Source organism: Megascapheus bottae, chromosome 15 (genome assembly GCF_031878675.1).
Source record: "Megascapheus bottae isolate mThoBot1 chromosome 15, mThoBot2.hap1, whole genome shotgun sequence".
Lineage (NCBI taxonomy): Eukaryota > Metazoa > Chordata > Mammalia > Rodentia > Geomyidae > Megascapheus > Megascapheus bottae.
The window spans coordinates 12,701,348-12,718,023 of NC_143523.1; the positions used below are offsets into that span (position 1 = coordinate 12,701,348).

General features: G+C 44.6%; 1 protein-coding gene across 3 annotated transcripts in view; it reads left to right on the forward strand.

Annotated features, from left to right (window-relative positions):
• Ablim1 (actin binding LIM protein 1) overlaps positions 1-7,511 on the forward strand; it is a 160,387-nt gene extending 152,876 nt beyond the window's left edge. For all 3 annotated transcript variants that reach the window (XM_090345798.1, XM_090345799.1, XM_090345800.1), the window contains 3 exons: positions 318-392; positions 1,457-1,537; positions 5,263-7,511. In XM_090345798.1, the coding sequence (XP_090201924.1) occupies positions 318-392; positions 1,457-1,537; positions 5,263-5,376 (270 nt within the window). In that variant the 3' untranslated portion in view covers positions 5,377-7,511. The remainder of the gene's footprint in view (positions 1-317; positions 393-1,456; positions 1,538-5,262) is intronic.
• The last annotated feature ends 9,165 nt before the right edge of the window (positions 7,512-16,676 follow it).

The window sequence follows — 16,676 nt, forward strand, 5'->3', positions numbered from 1 at the left end:
ATCTAAGACTGCAAATAAGAAAATAGCAATAGCAGACTTGACTTTTTTTTCTTTCATACTGTATACTTTCATAGATTCAACCTAAATTCCGTAATTAATTGATAGTTATTAAGCTAGATCTTTCCCTAACCTGATTACAAAGAGCAGTTGTCCTGCTTTTTTCACTAAAGATCTCATTTTGAAAAAGATGTGGTAATGAACAAGACACATCTGCAGAACAACAGTGCAGGGTTGAAGCCCAGTGGGGGAGGCTGGGGACCCCCAGTCTCTTGTGTTCCCCACCCATGCTCATCCTGGAACTGGAATTTCTGCTGCAGACTCTTCCAGATGGACACATGCCTGCGATGAGGATGGACCGGGGCGTATCCATGCCCAACATGTTGGAACCAAAGGCAAGTACAGCTGCCCTCTTCCTTCTCCTACTGCAATGGCAGGGCCCATTGTAAGGTCTGGATTCTTTTCTCTTCCCCAGGTTTAGAGTGTAGGACCTACTTTGTTCTAGGCTGGTACCTCCAGGGAAGGTATGGCAGACAGCTCTTCTCCTGACATGCCACTGTTTTGGGCCGCACTAAGTGTACAGGTCTAAGCTGTGCCATGGCACTTTGTTCATGTGAGGTACCAGCATCTCTTTCTCTCTGGTCTGCGTGTGTCCATTGTCTTGCCATATGCATGGTAAGGCATGTCCCTACCAGGCAGAACAGCTGGAGTCTGCTCCAGATAGGGTGACCCACGCTTCCCAGTTTGCCAGGAAGGACTTTCTTAGTCATGTATCCTATGGATTTCCTTAGTCCTGAGAAAATGTGAATGACTGGTTACTCTAGCTCCAGAGAATTCTTTATTTCCATCCATGTCCAAGGTCTTATGGTTTATTTCAATGTGCCAGGTTTTTGTTTTTTTTGGGGGGGGGGTCATGGGGCTTGAACTCAGCCTGGGCGCTGTCCCTAAAGCTCTTCAGCTCTAGGCTACCACCCTACCCCTGGGCCTGGTCCCTGTCCCTGAGCTCTTCAGCTCAAGGTTACCGCCCTACCCTTGGGCTAAGCCCCACTTCCCATTTTCTAGAGCTTAACTGGAGATAAGAGTATCAGATCCTTTTGTGCCCAGGCTGGCTTTGAACCCTGATACTCAAATCTCAGCCTCCCTGAGTAGCTAGGATTACAGGTATGAGCCACAGTGCCAAGTTGATGTGCCAGTTTTTAAAGCACTGCTTTCTGGGTCAGCCTGGCTAGGTGAATCCATCCTCAAGCCAGATGAACTTTGTGACACCCCCCCACCCCGGCCCCACAAAGGTATCTTGCCACCCTCCCTCCAACATCAGAAGAGAGACAGCATACATTCCTGCATGATCTTGTAATAGTCTGTTGTAAGCGCTATTGAAAGCACTAGATGTTAGTATAGGTGATAATTCTTAATAAAACAGACATCTGTTCTAGAAGAGACGTTCTCTTTTCTTTCTCAGATATTTCCATATGAAATGCTCATGGTGACCAACAGAGGGCGCAACAAAATCCTGAGGAACGTGGACAGAACCCGGCTGGAGGTAAAGCAAAGCAAAACAAAACAAAACAAGAACCTAGACTCACTCACAGATTCCTTTGCATTCCATCCAACTTTCTCCCAAGAGAGATTTCATTTTTCCAATGAAAACAAAAAGTAATAAAGATGAACCTCACATTGCAGAAAAAATGAAGAGGTGGCTGGAATCTCAGAGCATCTCTAAGGAGCTGAAGCCATGAGACAGTTTAGAAGCATTTATTTATTGCTCCTGCTGGGTGATAAACATTCTAGGAGTTCCTGAGTGCAGCAGTAAGCCAGACGGGCTCCTTTTTGCAAAATATGTCAAACAAGAAGAGAAAGCAGAAGGGAGCTTTAACTAATATTTTGAGTAGCTAAAAGTAGGCATTTCCTGGCTTCCTAGAGGCCAGTGGTACAGAACACATACTTAGATTTAACTCTCTTTTTAGTTAAATTTACACTTAGTTGTATGTAGAAGAACAACCCTAGAGACACAGTATTATTTTCCATCATTTCCATGGAACTTGGATGCTGCCTTAATTAGGGCTAGAGATACAGAAGGGGAGTCATTGTCCCTCCTCAGATTGTCTAGATCCTTATCTGCCCCCTGAGCCTGGGTTGAGTCCATGGAGAAGAGGCAGGGAGAAGGGAGTCCTGAGAAGGTGGTTTATTCTGGCTGAGGTTCTCCCCTCCGCTGTTTCCGCATTCCTTCTTGAAGGGTTATCTGGGTGCACAAACCCAAGGCCTCCTCAGACATGGATGACTGATCTTTGTATTTTTGCATCTGAAACATTTTAATTAAGGTTTCTGGCTGGCAGTCTCAGGAAGCATCAATACTGTTCCCTGATAACAAAAGGGGGGGTTGTATAGGAGATTAGGCTGGCTTAGAGAAAACTGGCCCCCATGTTCTGGGGGTGGATGTTTCCTAGAAGCTGTGGCAGACAGGAGGTCTCCCCAGTAGGCCAGGCACCCCGGCTTCCTGTTTGGTTATGCAACAGGATCTCCCTCTCTGGCCCCCACCCAGAGTTCTCATTGGCTTTCTATTGCTACGATCCATTTTTTTCTTCATCTTCTCAACATTCCAGGGAGCGGAAGTGGGGTCATCACCGTTGCAATGATCAATCTTCCTTTGCCCCACTCCTACTCATTGTGGTTGTAACACTGCATTGTAGCAGAATCATGAATTCTCTACTAACCTGATGGGGTGGGAGTCTCTCCTATGAGCTTTCTCACAAGCATCAGTGGTTACCTGTCCTGGGTCATTCTGACATGTTCTTCAAAATACTGATGGTGCACCTGCAGGCCCTCCCCACAGCTACCAGATCCACAGGGGCTCAAACCTTTCACGGAAAATACTGACCTGCTTGCATTTGACCTTGGCAATCCTAATGAACACCTTAAATCATCTCTAAATGAACTATGATACTAACTAGGTAATGTAAAACCATATAAATGGTGGGCAATAGATGAAAAAGGAAAATTGTTTGCACGTGTTCTGCACAGATACAATGAATTTTGGAATTTTTCTTTTCTTGTTTATTTTGTTATCAGAGTGATGTGTAGAGGGGTTACATTCTTTTTTAATATATTTTTATTGTAATTAATAGAAGGGTTACATTATATTCACCAGATAGAAGGTGCATTACTTCGCAACCATTGATACCCTTTCTCATGTTTTTGTCCCTGTTTCCCTCCCCCCACACCCTCCCTAGAGGGGTTACATTCTTAAGGTAGTGAGTACATTACTTCATAAACATTGTTACCCCTTCCCATGTTCATCTCCCACTTTCCTTTCCCCCATCTCCTCCCAAGTTGTACATTTCCATTTCCAACGTATTGTGCTAGGAATATCACTGTTACACTGGTTCATCCTTGGTCCTTTGTCTCATCATTTTGTTTTTTTCCTTCCCTTCCCTGATTCAAATAAACAAATAAATGTATGTACAATACACCAGGTACCAAGGTCAGATACAGCAACAACAGTGGATAGACCTTGAGGAAAAGAAGTAAGAAAAAGAGGAAAAAATAAAAATAAAAAAGTAAAGAAATAATTTCACACACTCCATTAAAAACAGCCACAAGGACAAATACCTTGTTTCCCCATTCTAGAGTTCATTTCACTTAGCCTCTTCCTATATGGCCATACGCATGTAGCATTTGAGCTATTGTGCTTCTCTGCTAGGAAAATACTAGACACATATTAATTATTACATATGAGAGAAACCATGGAGCCTATGTTCCTTTGGTTCTGGCTTACTTCACTTAATGTGATTTTTTTCCAAGTCTTTCCATTTCCTTACTAATGGGGCGATGTCATTCTTTCTGATAGCTGCATAGAATTCCAGTGTGTGTGTGTGTGTGTGTGTGTGTGTGTGTGTGTGTGTGTGTGTGTGTGTGTGTGTGTGTGTATAATCTTCATGTTCCCTCATCCACTGACAAGCATCAAGTTTGGTTCCATATCTTAGCTATTGTGAATAATGCTGCAATGAACATAGTTGATAGTTGTGCTGGTAGGTTTAGTATGGCCTTGTTTCTGGATATTTAGGAGTGGGATTGCTGGGTCATAGGGGAGCTCTATGTTTAGTCTTTTGAGGAACTGCCACACTGCTTTCCAGAGTGATTGGACAAGTTTATACTCTCAACAGTGTAGTAACAGTCCCTTCTGTCCACATTCCTGCCAGCATCTGTTACTGTATTTTCTTGATAACGGTCATTCTGACTGGGGTGAGATGGAATCTCAAAGTTGTTTTGATTTGCATTTCTTTTATAGCAATAGATGTTGAGCATTTCTTCATGTGTCCTTTGGCCATTCTTATTTCCTCTTCAGACAAGTCTCTAAGTTTTTAGCCTACCTTTTATTGGAATGGTTGTTTCTTTTGTAGATTTGTTTTGGGGAGGTTTAATTATTTGAGCTGTAGGTATATTTTAGATATGAGGCCCTTATCCGTTGTATGTCCCAGTTTGGTGGGCTTTCTATTTATCTTGCTGGCTATGTCCTTTGCCATACAGAAGTTCTGTAGTCCAGTGCAGTCCTTTCCATTTGTCCAACCATTCTTTGATCTGTTGTGTTTCTAGGTCTTTATTAAGAAAATTTTGACCTATGACAAGGAGCCCAAGCGTATCTCCTATTTCTTCCTGTAAAACTTACAGGGTATCTGCTTTCACCTCAAGGTCTTTGATCCATTTAGAGTTGATTTTGGTGCAGGGTGAGAAATAAGGATCCAACTTTAGTTTTCTATATGTGCTTAACCAATCTGCCAGCACCATTTGTTGAAGAGCTGTCTTTCTTCCAGCCAGGTCTGTGGGTTCATTTCTGGATCTTCAGTTCTATTACACTGGTCCTCGGGTCTGTTGGTGCTAGTTATGGGGCTGGATTCAGGACCTGGGCACTGTCCCTCACCTTTTATGCTCATGACTGGTATACTACAATTGAGCCACAGCTTCACTTTTGGTTTTGGGGTGGTTAATTGGAGATAGGGATCTCATGGACTTTCCTGCTGCATTGGTTTTGAATCTTGATCTCAGCCTCTTGAGTGGCTAGGACTGCAGGCATGGGGGTGGTACCCAGCATTTTTGTTAGTTTTATTTATTTTTTGTTTTGTTTGAATATTTTCAATCTTCTGTTGGTTGAGTCTGAGGAGAACCAGTGGACACAGGGTTGACTGTATTCATAAGCTGAAGAGCCATTCTGAAGGTCTCATGTGAGGACATGTCTATTGACCACTGTTTTGTTCTGTTCTCTCTTTCCAGCGCCACTTAGCCCCGGAAGTGTTTCGGGACATCTTTGGAATGTCCATCCAGGAGTTTGACAAGTTACCTCTTTGGAGACGCAACGACATGAAGAAAAAAGCAAGACTCTTCTAAGTCCCACCCATAAACCGCAGTTAGAAAAGGACTGGCAGTAGTGATGATGCAGATGATGTTGTATGAAGGTCCAAACATTGATGGGAAAATTTACAAGGCGTCATCCCTCAGCAGCAACACCAAGGGAAAGTCTGGCCATACAGTACCCAGAGCCAAACATTGGGCCAACCTACAGTTACACTTGCCAAGCAGCAGTGGGTAGAAATTTCTATGTTCCCAACCACAGCAGTAATGTTCACAGGTGACCTTTCTACATGACATATTGACCGCAACAGGCCCGGCCTGCCTGCCTTCCTTCCTTTCTACCTTCTTCCCTCTCTCCCTCCCTTGCTATCTCCCTGCTTCTCTCCCTCCCTCTTTCCCTTTTCTTCGTCTCTCTTTTTCTTTCTCTTTATGTTTTCCTTTAACTGTGTCCACCATAGTGTTCACTGTATTGGTAAGAGCCAGCAAGTGCCCTTAGGATGCTGCACAGATAGAGCTTATGCCAATTCCAAAGTGTGAACTTACTTATCTGTAGCACTGTGGCTAAGGAAGGGGAGTCGGAGGGATACACCCATATGGTAGCAGCAACTTCACACACACCTTTTCTTTCACCTCGCGCTCCTCTGCCTGTGCTCTGACGGGAATGGAAGTCAGTCCCAGAACCAGGTGGCTTTGGTTGAACCTTTGAATGATCCTCCCCCCCCCCCCCCCACCCCATACAGGCTCTTTGTTGTGGGACATGGTTGGCAGATTGCTAGGAAAATTCTTTAAGAGAAGGGAAAGGAAAAGAGAGGAAAGCAGCCCTCCTGAACTTGTTGTCAGATTCAGATAGTGTGCTGAATGCTTCCTCCACAGCAAGGACAGGAAGTGGCTTAGACTTTACCTTTGCAAAGAAAAGAAAGATAAAAATGTTTTCCAGTTTGGTCCAGCTGCATGTTGCTAGGTAATTTTTGCCCATAGACCATAAATACTCTTAGAAAAACAAAAATCTCATTCTTGTCACCCATACAAGTTCATCTGCTCTAACAGTGTCCTGTGCTGTCTGTCTGGCATCCTGTGAAGCAGCTCATACCTGTGCTGATTTTATTTTAAAGTCTCTTAGGTAATAGGCTAAGAAAAGGCATGTTTTTCTCTGAAATCTCTGAAACTCTGATTGCTTCAAATAGATTTAATTTGGCCTTTACAGCTCTCCTTGCCTAGCACTGTTAACTCTGGGGTGTGTGTGTGTGTGTGTGTGTGTACACATACATTTCTGTCTGTCTTACCCAGGGCAGTTTTGTGAATCTGCATGTGCTTTTTAAATGTTGGTTTGAATGACGGACGCACTGTGCTGCAGCTTCTTGAGGACAGTTTACGCCAGTGCATGTGACTCAGAGATCACGTATGAAAGCCAGATAATGTTCCCAACACCAGCTCCTCTGTAACAGGACTTTGGTGCTTGGCAGCTTCGTACTCCACGTACTGATATAATGCACAGCAGGATCAGGTTGAACTCTACACTGGTGGCCTTTGGCATCACTCAAGAGGCCTCATACTCTGCAGCTCTTCATTCACATTGGAGTCTAGTAGTTTTCACTAAAGTGTGTGAGAAAAGCCACCTTATGAGATGCATCCTCTGGGAGGTTAGGGCACATTTGTTCTCATATTTGGAGGCTCTGATTGGGGATTTAAACTCCTACTTGCAAATACCACTGAGCACAAATTCTTTCTACTGCTCTGAAGATTGGAATTCTTACTTTTTGCTTTGTCCTGGCAGATAGAGGGGTGGGGGCTATGGCCCATTGTTACTGACCCCCCCCACCCTCTTACCCCCACTGTCAGTAACAGTGGTGGCCAAGTAGAGAAATTGTTTTCATTATGGAGATCATAAAGGGCCTGCCCACAAACATGCAGATGAAATGGCCAGGGTAGGAAAAAATCAAGGAATTCAAGGAATTAGGGTACAAGTAGATGGTTTTGCTCATTTTCTTCTTTGTCTCTGTGAGAAGGGCATGGCTATGCCGTGGGACAGGACGATGGGATTGTTGAGAGTTCTAAAGGGCCTGTCCAAGACTCCAGTGATCATTTCAAAATTGGGCCCTAATTCTCCCCGTGATGAAATCCTGCTCTGGTATCTTTTGAACTCAGTTCTGACTCCAAGTAGAAAAAACAAACATCCCAGACAACTATACTAGTTCATTTAAATTGCCTTGTATAAAAATACATTGTTAGAAAACATCACTAGCTGTTCTGTGCTCTGGGGAGGGACTTCTGCAAATCCTTGATACCTTACTCCATTGACTGGGGGTCTGGGAACAAGCTGGTTCTAGTTGCCAAATCTAAATGTATGGGCTACAGGGATCTGTCTGTCAGTTGTTAAACTGGGCTCAAGGTCAAGCATGCTTGACCTTGAAATGTCCTGGCCACAGCACAGGAGAGAGGTATTTTCTGCTTCCCCCCCCCCACTCCTCCCACGACACCCCCACCATGCTGTATAATAAGTCAGAGAAAAGTGCAGTTGTTAACACAGTCAAATCAGCTTGTTCATTCTAATGAAAGAAGTATACCTATAGCAGGCTTGGTGCATATATTAAGGGCTATATTTCCTAGCATTGGACTGACCTGGGACTCGAAGTGCAATACTGATTGCATGAGGAGGTTATTATGGCCATATGAGAGTCAGTGCTTCCCTTTAAAATTTCTTCAAGACCAAACTGTCACCTCGTCTTCCCATGCAGTTTTACTAGGAGGTCTAAAAGGAATTTGGAAACCTGTACAACTAGCTGTGTATCTCCTTTCTGGTTTGGGGTTCATTAAGAAGACATTTTTTTAATATGACTCCTTCAATAACTAAACATAAACTGCCTATACTCTGAAACTTCAAAGTGAAAAAAACCCTAGAGTTAATAGGTAGTAACAGTGCAAAAAATTGGGGCTGGGGTTGAATGTTTCTATCTGTCCTGTCCTTTATTCCTTCCTAACCCAATTCTGTTCGCTCCAACCGAGTCTCCTCTTCTGAAGCAGAAGCTGGAGATGATTTTGATTGGAACACTGATTCTCTCCATCAATGATGTCAAATACCTCTAACTTGGAGAAGTCCAGCTGGAAATGTTTCTAGAATCTCACCTAGCTTCTTTACACATGGAAGCAAACATCTTTTTCTAAGAATTGCTTCCCAGATTATATATATATGCTTTTGCAAGCTTTAAAGAATTCAAAAGTAGCCACTTTTAATGAGATCAATCTTTCTAAAAATTATTTTGAGCAAACAGGGTGATGTTCTAGTGTGTTATGTTGTAGGGGCAAGCATCGCTCTCAGCTGCGTGCACCCAGAACCCTGTTCCTCATTATCATGAGTCACAGACAAGGAATAGACTGTCCCATAAACCCTCTGTGTCCTCTGAAGCAAGCTCAGATTTATAAAACACTTTGTATTTCTGGTAACGAATCTGTACTTCCTATGCTAGACTTGATTTCGTTTGATTTTAGGAATTTGTTTTCTTTGGATGAACTAAGTGTCTATGTGTATGCCTCCACTTACTCTGTAGTGTCGCCTTTTGAAGAACTTTCTATCCAGGAAAATAAAAAGAAATAAAAGATTAGGCCTTGAAATTTGCAATACCATCTTTCTGTGATGATCTTTAAGGGAACTTCCCACTTACTCCTTGATGGGAGAAAGAGAAGGCTTTATTTGGGTGATCTTTAAAAAAAAAAAAAAGAACAAAAAGAAAATAGCCTCACCGTCTTCCCATTTCCTGCTCAGGAAGGGAGATTTTGACAAATACCCTTTACAAATGGACTGTTATGTTTCCATTTGAGTGGAGTTTAAGGCAAACTCAGTCTGGGGGCAGAGATTAAATCAAGTGGACATTCCCTCAGCAGTGAATGTGTCCATAATAAAACTAAACAAAACGAATATTTTCTGAAGCTTAGTGGGATGGAAATGGTGGTTATTAGCATTCAAGAAAATTCTTTCCAAAGTGCCACTCCCAAGAAGGAAGTTCCCACGAGCAACAGACAGAACCTATGAACTGAAAATAGAGAGTGACAATAGTGCATGGATGATCAGAAAGGCTGTGGATCACTTCCAGGTCACACTTGCTCTGTTTCTTTACATATGAGGAGTTGACACAATTGTCCACAAAACCGATGCTCTTTGAGGGCGGGGGGAGGGGAGAGTTGCACAAATTTCTCCAGTAATAAATGGGAACAGTTTCCACGAGTTGTTTGACTCTGTCTTGAAGCTTTTGGGATTCTTTCACTTTCAGTTGGTCTGGTTGAATTGTTTCCCACAATTTCCTGCCCTCCCTCCCCTTTCAGGAACAAGAAAGCAAATGTTTCGAAGGACATGTAGAAAGCCATGTCATGTTCCCCTGTGGAATCCGGTGGGGATGCCTGCGCCTGAGTACCTTGTGCTGGTGTGCAGAGCGAGGGTGGCCTGCTGGTCCCCATATTACTGAGCTGCACAATTCCCAGCCCGCTCCAAGCTCCTCCTGTGAGCCACTGGGCCACGCCCCTTCTGCATCACTGTTGTACTTACAGCCCGGTGAATAAAGCTGTGTGCTTCATTTGTAAGCGCCTCCAAGATTGTCTCATTTCTCATCTCTGTGGCCTTTTAGAAGATCTCTCCTGTTTCCGAAAGTACCAACTTCCAAGAACCCAAGTAAAATACAACAGATGTCATAATCCATGCAAGTTGATTGCCTAAGCCGAAGGCAGGAAGTGAGGCCAATACCAACTGGTTGACCAAGTTGACTGAAGGAAAACATTTCTTGGCTAGGGGTGTAACTCATTTGTAGCATTTTCCTGAGCAGGCATAAGGCCCTGAAAAAGGAGAGAGAGAGAGAGAGAGAGAGAGAGAGAAAAAGAGGGGGGGAGGAGGGAGGGAGAGAGGGAGGAGGGAGGGAGGGTATATATGTAGGGCATGTAGGACTTTTGTCCTCACTGATATAACTGCTGCTGATGTTGGGTTCAATTTGTGACATAGTAATGGCAGTTCCATCATTTGGAAAAATGATGTAAGCTGGCTTGAGGATAAAATTAGAGCCACTGTGAACCTGGCTGCTCTAAGAAGCTAGAATGAGTGGGGAATAAATACCTTCAAATTCTTGACTTCTGCGTTTTTATGTAAGGATAATCTGATCTTTTTGTAAGGAAAATCTATATTTCAATTTACTTGTCCTTACTGCTAGAAAATACAGAGATCCATATTTAAGATGGCCTGCTCCGATGAGACCTCAAAACCTGTTGTACCTGTCTAGTCTCTCTGCGGTCCACCACACTGGCATTCACTTGGACCCTGGCCTGAAAGCTAGACACAGGTCAGTTCCAAGATGTCATGTTTCATTTATCACCAAAATGTGTCAGGAGGCCCCAGCTCCAAGTTTGGGTTCTACTCACCAGCGTTTGCACCAGCACCCATGTTGAATTCAACTTCTATACCATGGTTTTAGCTTTAGTTCTCCTGAGCTCCTGGTGGCATTTGGCTCTGCATTAGAAATTAACTCCTCCTTCATCCCAGGGGCTAACAGAGAGGTTCACTCAATCTTTGTTGAGTCTAAGGACCATCATTAGCAGCCCTGGCCTCGCCCACTGCCTGCCTTCCTCAGTGCCCTGCCTTCAAATCCTCCCACCTTTCTCTTTCCAGTCACTGCGCCTCTCCAGGCACACCCTAGCTCTCCCCACCCAAGCATCTTTGCCAACATTTATTCTGTCCAATGCCCAACTCTTCAAGGAGGTGGTCAGTAGTGAAAAGAAACTGGCCTCAGGGAAAGGAAGTTCACAGCGAGTGTTGACTCTTGAAAGCCAGTTTCCCATCAGCTCTTTGGAGTTACCCATGTGAATTTCCCATAGGCCTCATTTGCCTTAAATCCAAGACAAGCCCACGTTCAGGTTCACACCCTTTCCATAGGCCTGTCTTGATGGCCCTAGCTCAACCTGCCCCAGCAAATTCTTTACATGCTTATGGCTGAACCTCACAACTTAATACTTAGCAAGGGTTTGCTTTGTAGTTTCTTCTCCGTATTGAGGGCCAAGCAATCAATCTTTGCATCACATATCCTTCCTAAGAGCCCTATGAGGCAGAAGATTGCAGGGCTGCCGTACAAGTGAGGAAATCAAAGCTCAGCTGCTAAACAAAACATGCCTGACCACTCAGCCAGTGAACAACACAGCCCAGAGCATCCAGCTCTGTCCCTTTCCTCCCAGTCCACTGCCTCTCATCTCCTCAGCACAAGGACTGTGTCTCCCATCCTAAATCTCCCAGGACCAATTGTATTTAGTCAGCTGCTGAACCCCATCACTACAACCATAAGCAATTACATTGTTTCCATGGGTACTCACTGTATGCCTAGTGATTTAGCCTCCATTTGCCAACCTTCAGGATGAACAAAATAATGCCTATAAGAAGATTGCTTCTAGACTATGATAACACGTGCTTTGCACTAGGTGCAGTGTCACTCAGGGTAACAGTTCAAGAGATTTCATTGATGTGTTTGTCTTATGTGTGATATGTTCTGATACTGGGACTTGAACTCAGAGCACTTCTGACTTAGCTTTTGCATTCAAGGCTGGTGCTTACCATTTGAACCACACCACTAATTTTTTTGGGGGGGTGTTAATGAGAGATAAAAGCCTCATGAATTTTCCTGCCTGGGATGGCTTCAAACTGCAATTGTCAGATTTCAGCCTTCTGAGCAGCTAGGATTACAGGAGTGAGCTACCAGCACCTGGCTAATTTTAGGAATATGCATGAAGTGCAGCAAGCCATTTCAACTTGAAGAATCCCATAAAGTCTCTGGGCTGCAATGGTCTCATAGGTAAACTCAGATGGAAAATCTGCCCTGGTCATGTTGTGATGACAGCAAATGAAGTAGGGTACAGAGCTTAGGCGTTGTATGAACAGATGGTATTGCATAACACAGTGCTCTGGCACTTGGAGAAGATCTAGTGGTATTATTTCAACTAATTGTTTTGAGAATTGTACTTTGGGTCCTGAGCTCTTTTCTCCCAGTAGTTTTATATGAACACTGAGCATGAACACAATCACAACCTCCTTTATATATCTTTAATTATAGCACTGTCTCCATCCAACAATAGTCTAAGGCTGAGATGCCTGAAGATGTGATCATTAGCAAAACTGGAACCCATAGTAGTGCCTAAGAGCTCAATGTAGGCGTCACGACAGCTCAGACTTAAGTGCCAACTCCAATCAGTAGATGTACAATGAATGACTATTTGTTTGACTTCTCTAAGCTTCAATTTCCAGTTCTATAAAAAAGGCATAGTAATAATACTTACCTCAAAAGGTTATGATGAGAATTCTTATAGAAAAAGACCTACCATGATAGAAAAATGAGCCCTCAAACAGTAGCATTTGTTAATAAAGTGGCTACCATATAATAACGACTTACTGTTTATCCAATCCTGCATTAAGCATGTTATGTGATTTCTCTTCTTATTTCTTATTCCTGCTGTAGAGTTAAGAAAATACCCAGAAAAGCTGCCTGCTGATGAGAGTGGTGGGGCTCAGGTTCAAACCCCATCTCTCTAGTCCCACGCTCTGCCTTGGGCAGTTACCCTGTGATGTGGCCAAGCACATGTGGCCTGCTTCTCAAACCAGAAGCATCCAAAGGTGAAAGCATCATGGGAGAGGAAGCTTTCCCATCATGCCAAAGGCGTGCATCTGAACAACTGAAAAAGAGCTGATCCCAGGTTCCAGAAGAGAAGATGCTGATTCCAGAAAGACTTTTCCAATTGGCTATCTCACAATGAAAGCAACTAGAGGCAACAAAGGCAAAAGTTCCAGTGGTAGAGCATTTAGAGACATTGGCTCCACTCAAGAAAGCCACTAGTCTGTCCAGCACCTCTTGCCATGCTGGAAGGGACCTCTCTTCCCCCACAGAGCCAGGCAGCCTGGCCTGGGTGTGTCTGCAGCCCTCTCCTGCTGCTGCATGTGGCTCATTGTGGCCAGCCAGCACTGGTACCAGTGGAGACTTTAGGTCTGGAAAGTTTTGAGATAACCCAGGGTGATTGAAGGAACAGTGGCTGAAGCTTCAGAGAGCCCTCATTCCAACCCCCCCGAATGTATCATCAGCCTAAATTCCCTTCTTCCCCACCTGAAGCCAGGCCTCTGAATATATACATCCACATATATGTAAACCTACACATTCTATGTGTAGGTATATACAATATATAATCCCTCCTCCCACGGGAGAACTCAGAGTGGGCTTACCCATTGGGGCTTTGGAGAAGGGTGTAGCTATGACCACATGTGTTTTCCTTTCCAATCCCAACTGGATATAAATGCTCTCCAGGGCCTGCCATTGTTTTAAGCACACTGGCTTCCCCTAGAGAGGATCTTCTGTGTCTATTTCTGTTGTCCCCTACTGCTGCAACCTCTAAACTGAGCCCTTCCCAGTAGATAAAAAGAAAAGCACTCCTATCCAAAGTGAGGACTGGTTTTGCTCGGCCTCCGCATGGCATTGGGTACGCCCTTCCAGGACAGTTCCACTGGGCTGCTGGAAGCATAGAATGCTACATGAAGCTTCCAGACCCAGCCCTGGTGGGACTCAGACACAAGAGACCCTGGGACTGAGGCCTGGTGAGAAGAGGTTGGGTGATGAGAGCAGCCTTTCAAGGATCACTAGAGTTCTGGGTGCTGAGCTAAATACTTCATGTATTATTCTAGTTAATTGGAGAGGGGTAAGGGCAGGAACTGAGGGAGGACTACTTGCAAAGGGTAGGATTCTAGCTCATCCAGTCCAAACACTACATGCCAGTTCTCTAGGCTTCCGCATTGTTGGCATGGAGTTTTCTAAGCATTTATCACAAGGACTGTGTTTGGTTAAGACAAACACCAGCCTTTCTCAGCAAGGTGGAGCCCTAGCCATCAATAACAACATCTTGTTCTGCACTGGATGGATGCTGGCACAGGCCAAAAATGATCCTTTCATTCCTGGGATTGTCTTTAGAAAGACACTTCTTAATAAAACGTTAGAAAATGTGGATAGCACTTATGATTCTATCGGATAGGAGCAAGAGTTCAGCCTACTGGGTTAAAAACGAAAAGTTGTTTCTCTCCTCCACACAAAACCAAAGTGCTCAAGAATACTTCGCTTGCAGGTACTTATCAGTCTTATTTCAGTCAGATGGCTTCCAGTGCACACAGACTCATGGCCTGTGGTCTTTAACCTTGCAAACCACCTGGCTAAGTGCTGTGAACCCTTCTTTCCCAAATGAGAGTAACCCAGCATGGGGAAATTCAAACAAAGCTTTAATAGAGGAGTTAAGCTTTGAACCCAGATCTGACTACAAGGCTCTTGCTTTGGTCTGTGAGGTGGTTTGACACTGGTGGGTCTGACGTGGGTGATTTGAAGCTTTTTCTTACAGGGAGACAACACTCAAAAGCTTCCAGATGATCCACTGGTCAATCAGTCACACCACGTCATCTCAAGTGGATTGGACTCTGACGGGCCAAACACTCAGCATCTGGCTTCATTCGTCTTACTGCAGAGGATCAGAAGCCAGAGAGGCCCAGGAAGACCGCTTCCACTGACTGCATTCCACCGTGAAGTCCTCCTCAGAAAGATAGCCAAGTATTTGCCTTCAGGATAACCAGGCTTTCCACACCCCTGGGAGAGGCTGTCAGTTCTGCACAGGTGGCACTCATTTGCAAGGAGCTTGTCTCCATTGAAGAGAGACGACCACTGTGGTACACAGCTGCCTGAAGGGAAAGCAGCCCGGTGGTAGCACATCTCCCCTTCTCCTCTCACAACCTGGAGAAACTGAAATGCCCAGATGACAGATGGCCTAGAAATCCTGTGACAGGGTCAGCTTCTTTCTGCTGTTTGCTGGAAGGGTGGGCACAAAGCCTGTCTTCAGATTCCTATTGAGGTAGTCACTCCACGAAAACTTTGAAGTAACTGTCTCTGGGACCTGACTCAAAAGGGTAGGACCAACTCTGGGAGTTGGGAGTGAAAAGTCTTCTTTCACTGAAAAGTACTCATTTTTATTGTTCAGGCTTAACACGGCAAGGCATCTCCCAGTGGGCTGGCACAGTGTCTCCCATGTGTCAGGTCTGCCTGGACTCTGCGAATGTGATTGAGTCTGAGAAAAGGCCCTTGGCTGGTAGAACAGAGACAGGAACTGAAAGCCAATCTCCATTAACTGGGGTGAGAAGATGCTGAGACACCCTCAGACCCAGCAAAAGGCAGACATAATAAGCACCACAAATAACAGATACCATGTACCACCAGAAAGTTCCCTGGAAGATGTAAGGAAAACCATCTGCTCAGGCCCTAACCATACCTCTCTCCCTCTCTCTCTTTTCCTCTCTCCCTCTCTCCTCTTTCCCTTTCCCTTTCTTCTTTCTTTCTTTTTCCCCATTCTTTTGAGATTAGATATCACCATTTCAATTCTCTTGCCTCAGCTTCTTGACTGCTAGAATTATTAGTGTGAAGTACCAGGCTACTCGGCTTTCTTTCTTTTCTTTTCTTTTTTTTTTCTTTTTGCCAGTTGTGGGCCTTGAACTCAGGGTCTGAGCACTGACCTTGGGCTTTCTCAAGGCTAGAGCTCTACCACTTGAGCCACATCACCACTTCCAGCTCTTTTCTATGTATGTGATACCAAGGAATCAAACCCGGGTCTTCGTGCATGCTAGGCAAGCACTCTACCACTAGGCCAAACTCCTGGCCCCAGCTTTCTTGATTGTAACAATTCTGGCCTCTAGAACTGTGGAAAATTAACTTTTATTGTTTTAAAGCATCTCATTTTTGGTACCTTGTTAGAGAAGTGCTTGGAAGCTGATAGCATATCCTAACTGGTAACAAATGTTGCCTAACTACTCAGTGACTGGAGCAGGAGGAAGTCTGGAAGAGAGTGCTCCAGCAGGCCAACCTTGGAGCGGGGGTGTGGCAGTACATGAAGTCATAGGCCAGGTATGCAGAGATGAGACCCACTTCCCCAACTGCAGTGAGGCAGATGGCCATCTGTCTTATTTTTCCTAGACAGGCCCACGTTTGCCTAGTTATCACCTGCTTGGCCTAGCTGGCCTTAAGGGCCCACCCTAGTTGAGGTAATATGGTTAGGTGTGGCCTGAGGCAAGTACAGTTCACACTGAGGCTGGGGCATCATCCTTAGGCACAGGTTAGTCAGGATGACAGGTTTCCACGGTCCCAGGACTTTCTGGCTCTTTAGGATGGAGACTGGCCCTGGGCTAGACTACAATTCCAGATAGGTGCTGATACCAATCCATTGTGGGTACCAGGGTTCAGAGGCTGAGTTCTGTGACTTTCTGCCCTTTTCTGAAGCTCATTACATGATCTGGATGCTCACTTCTT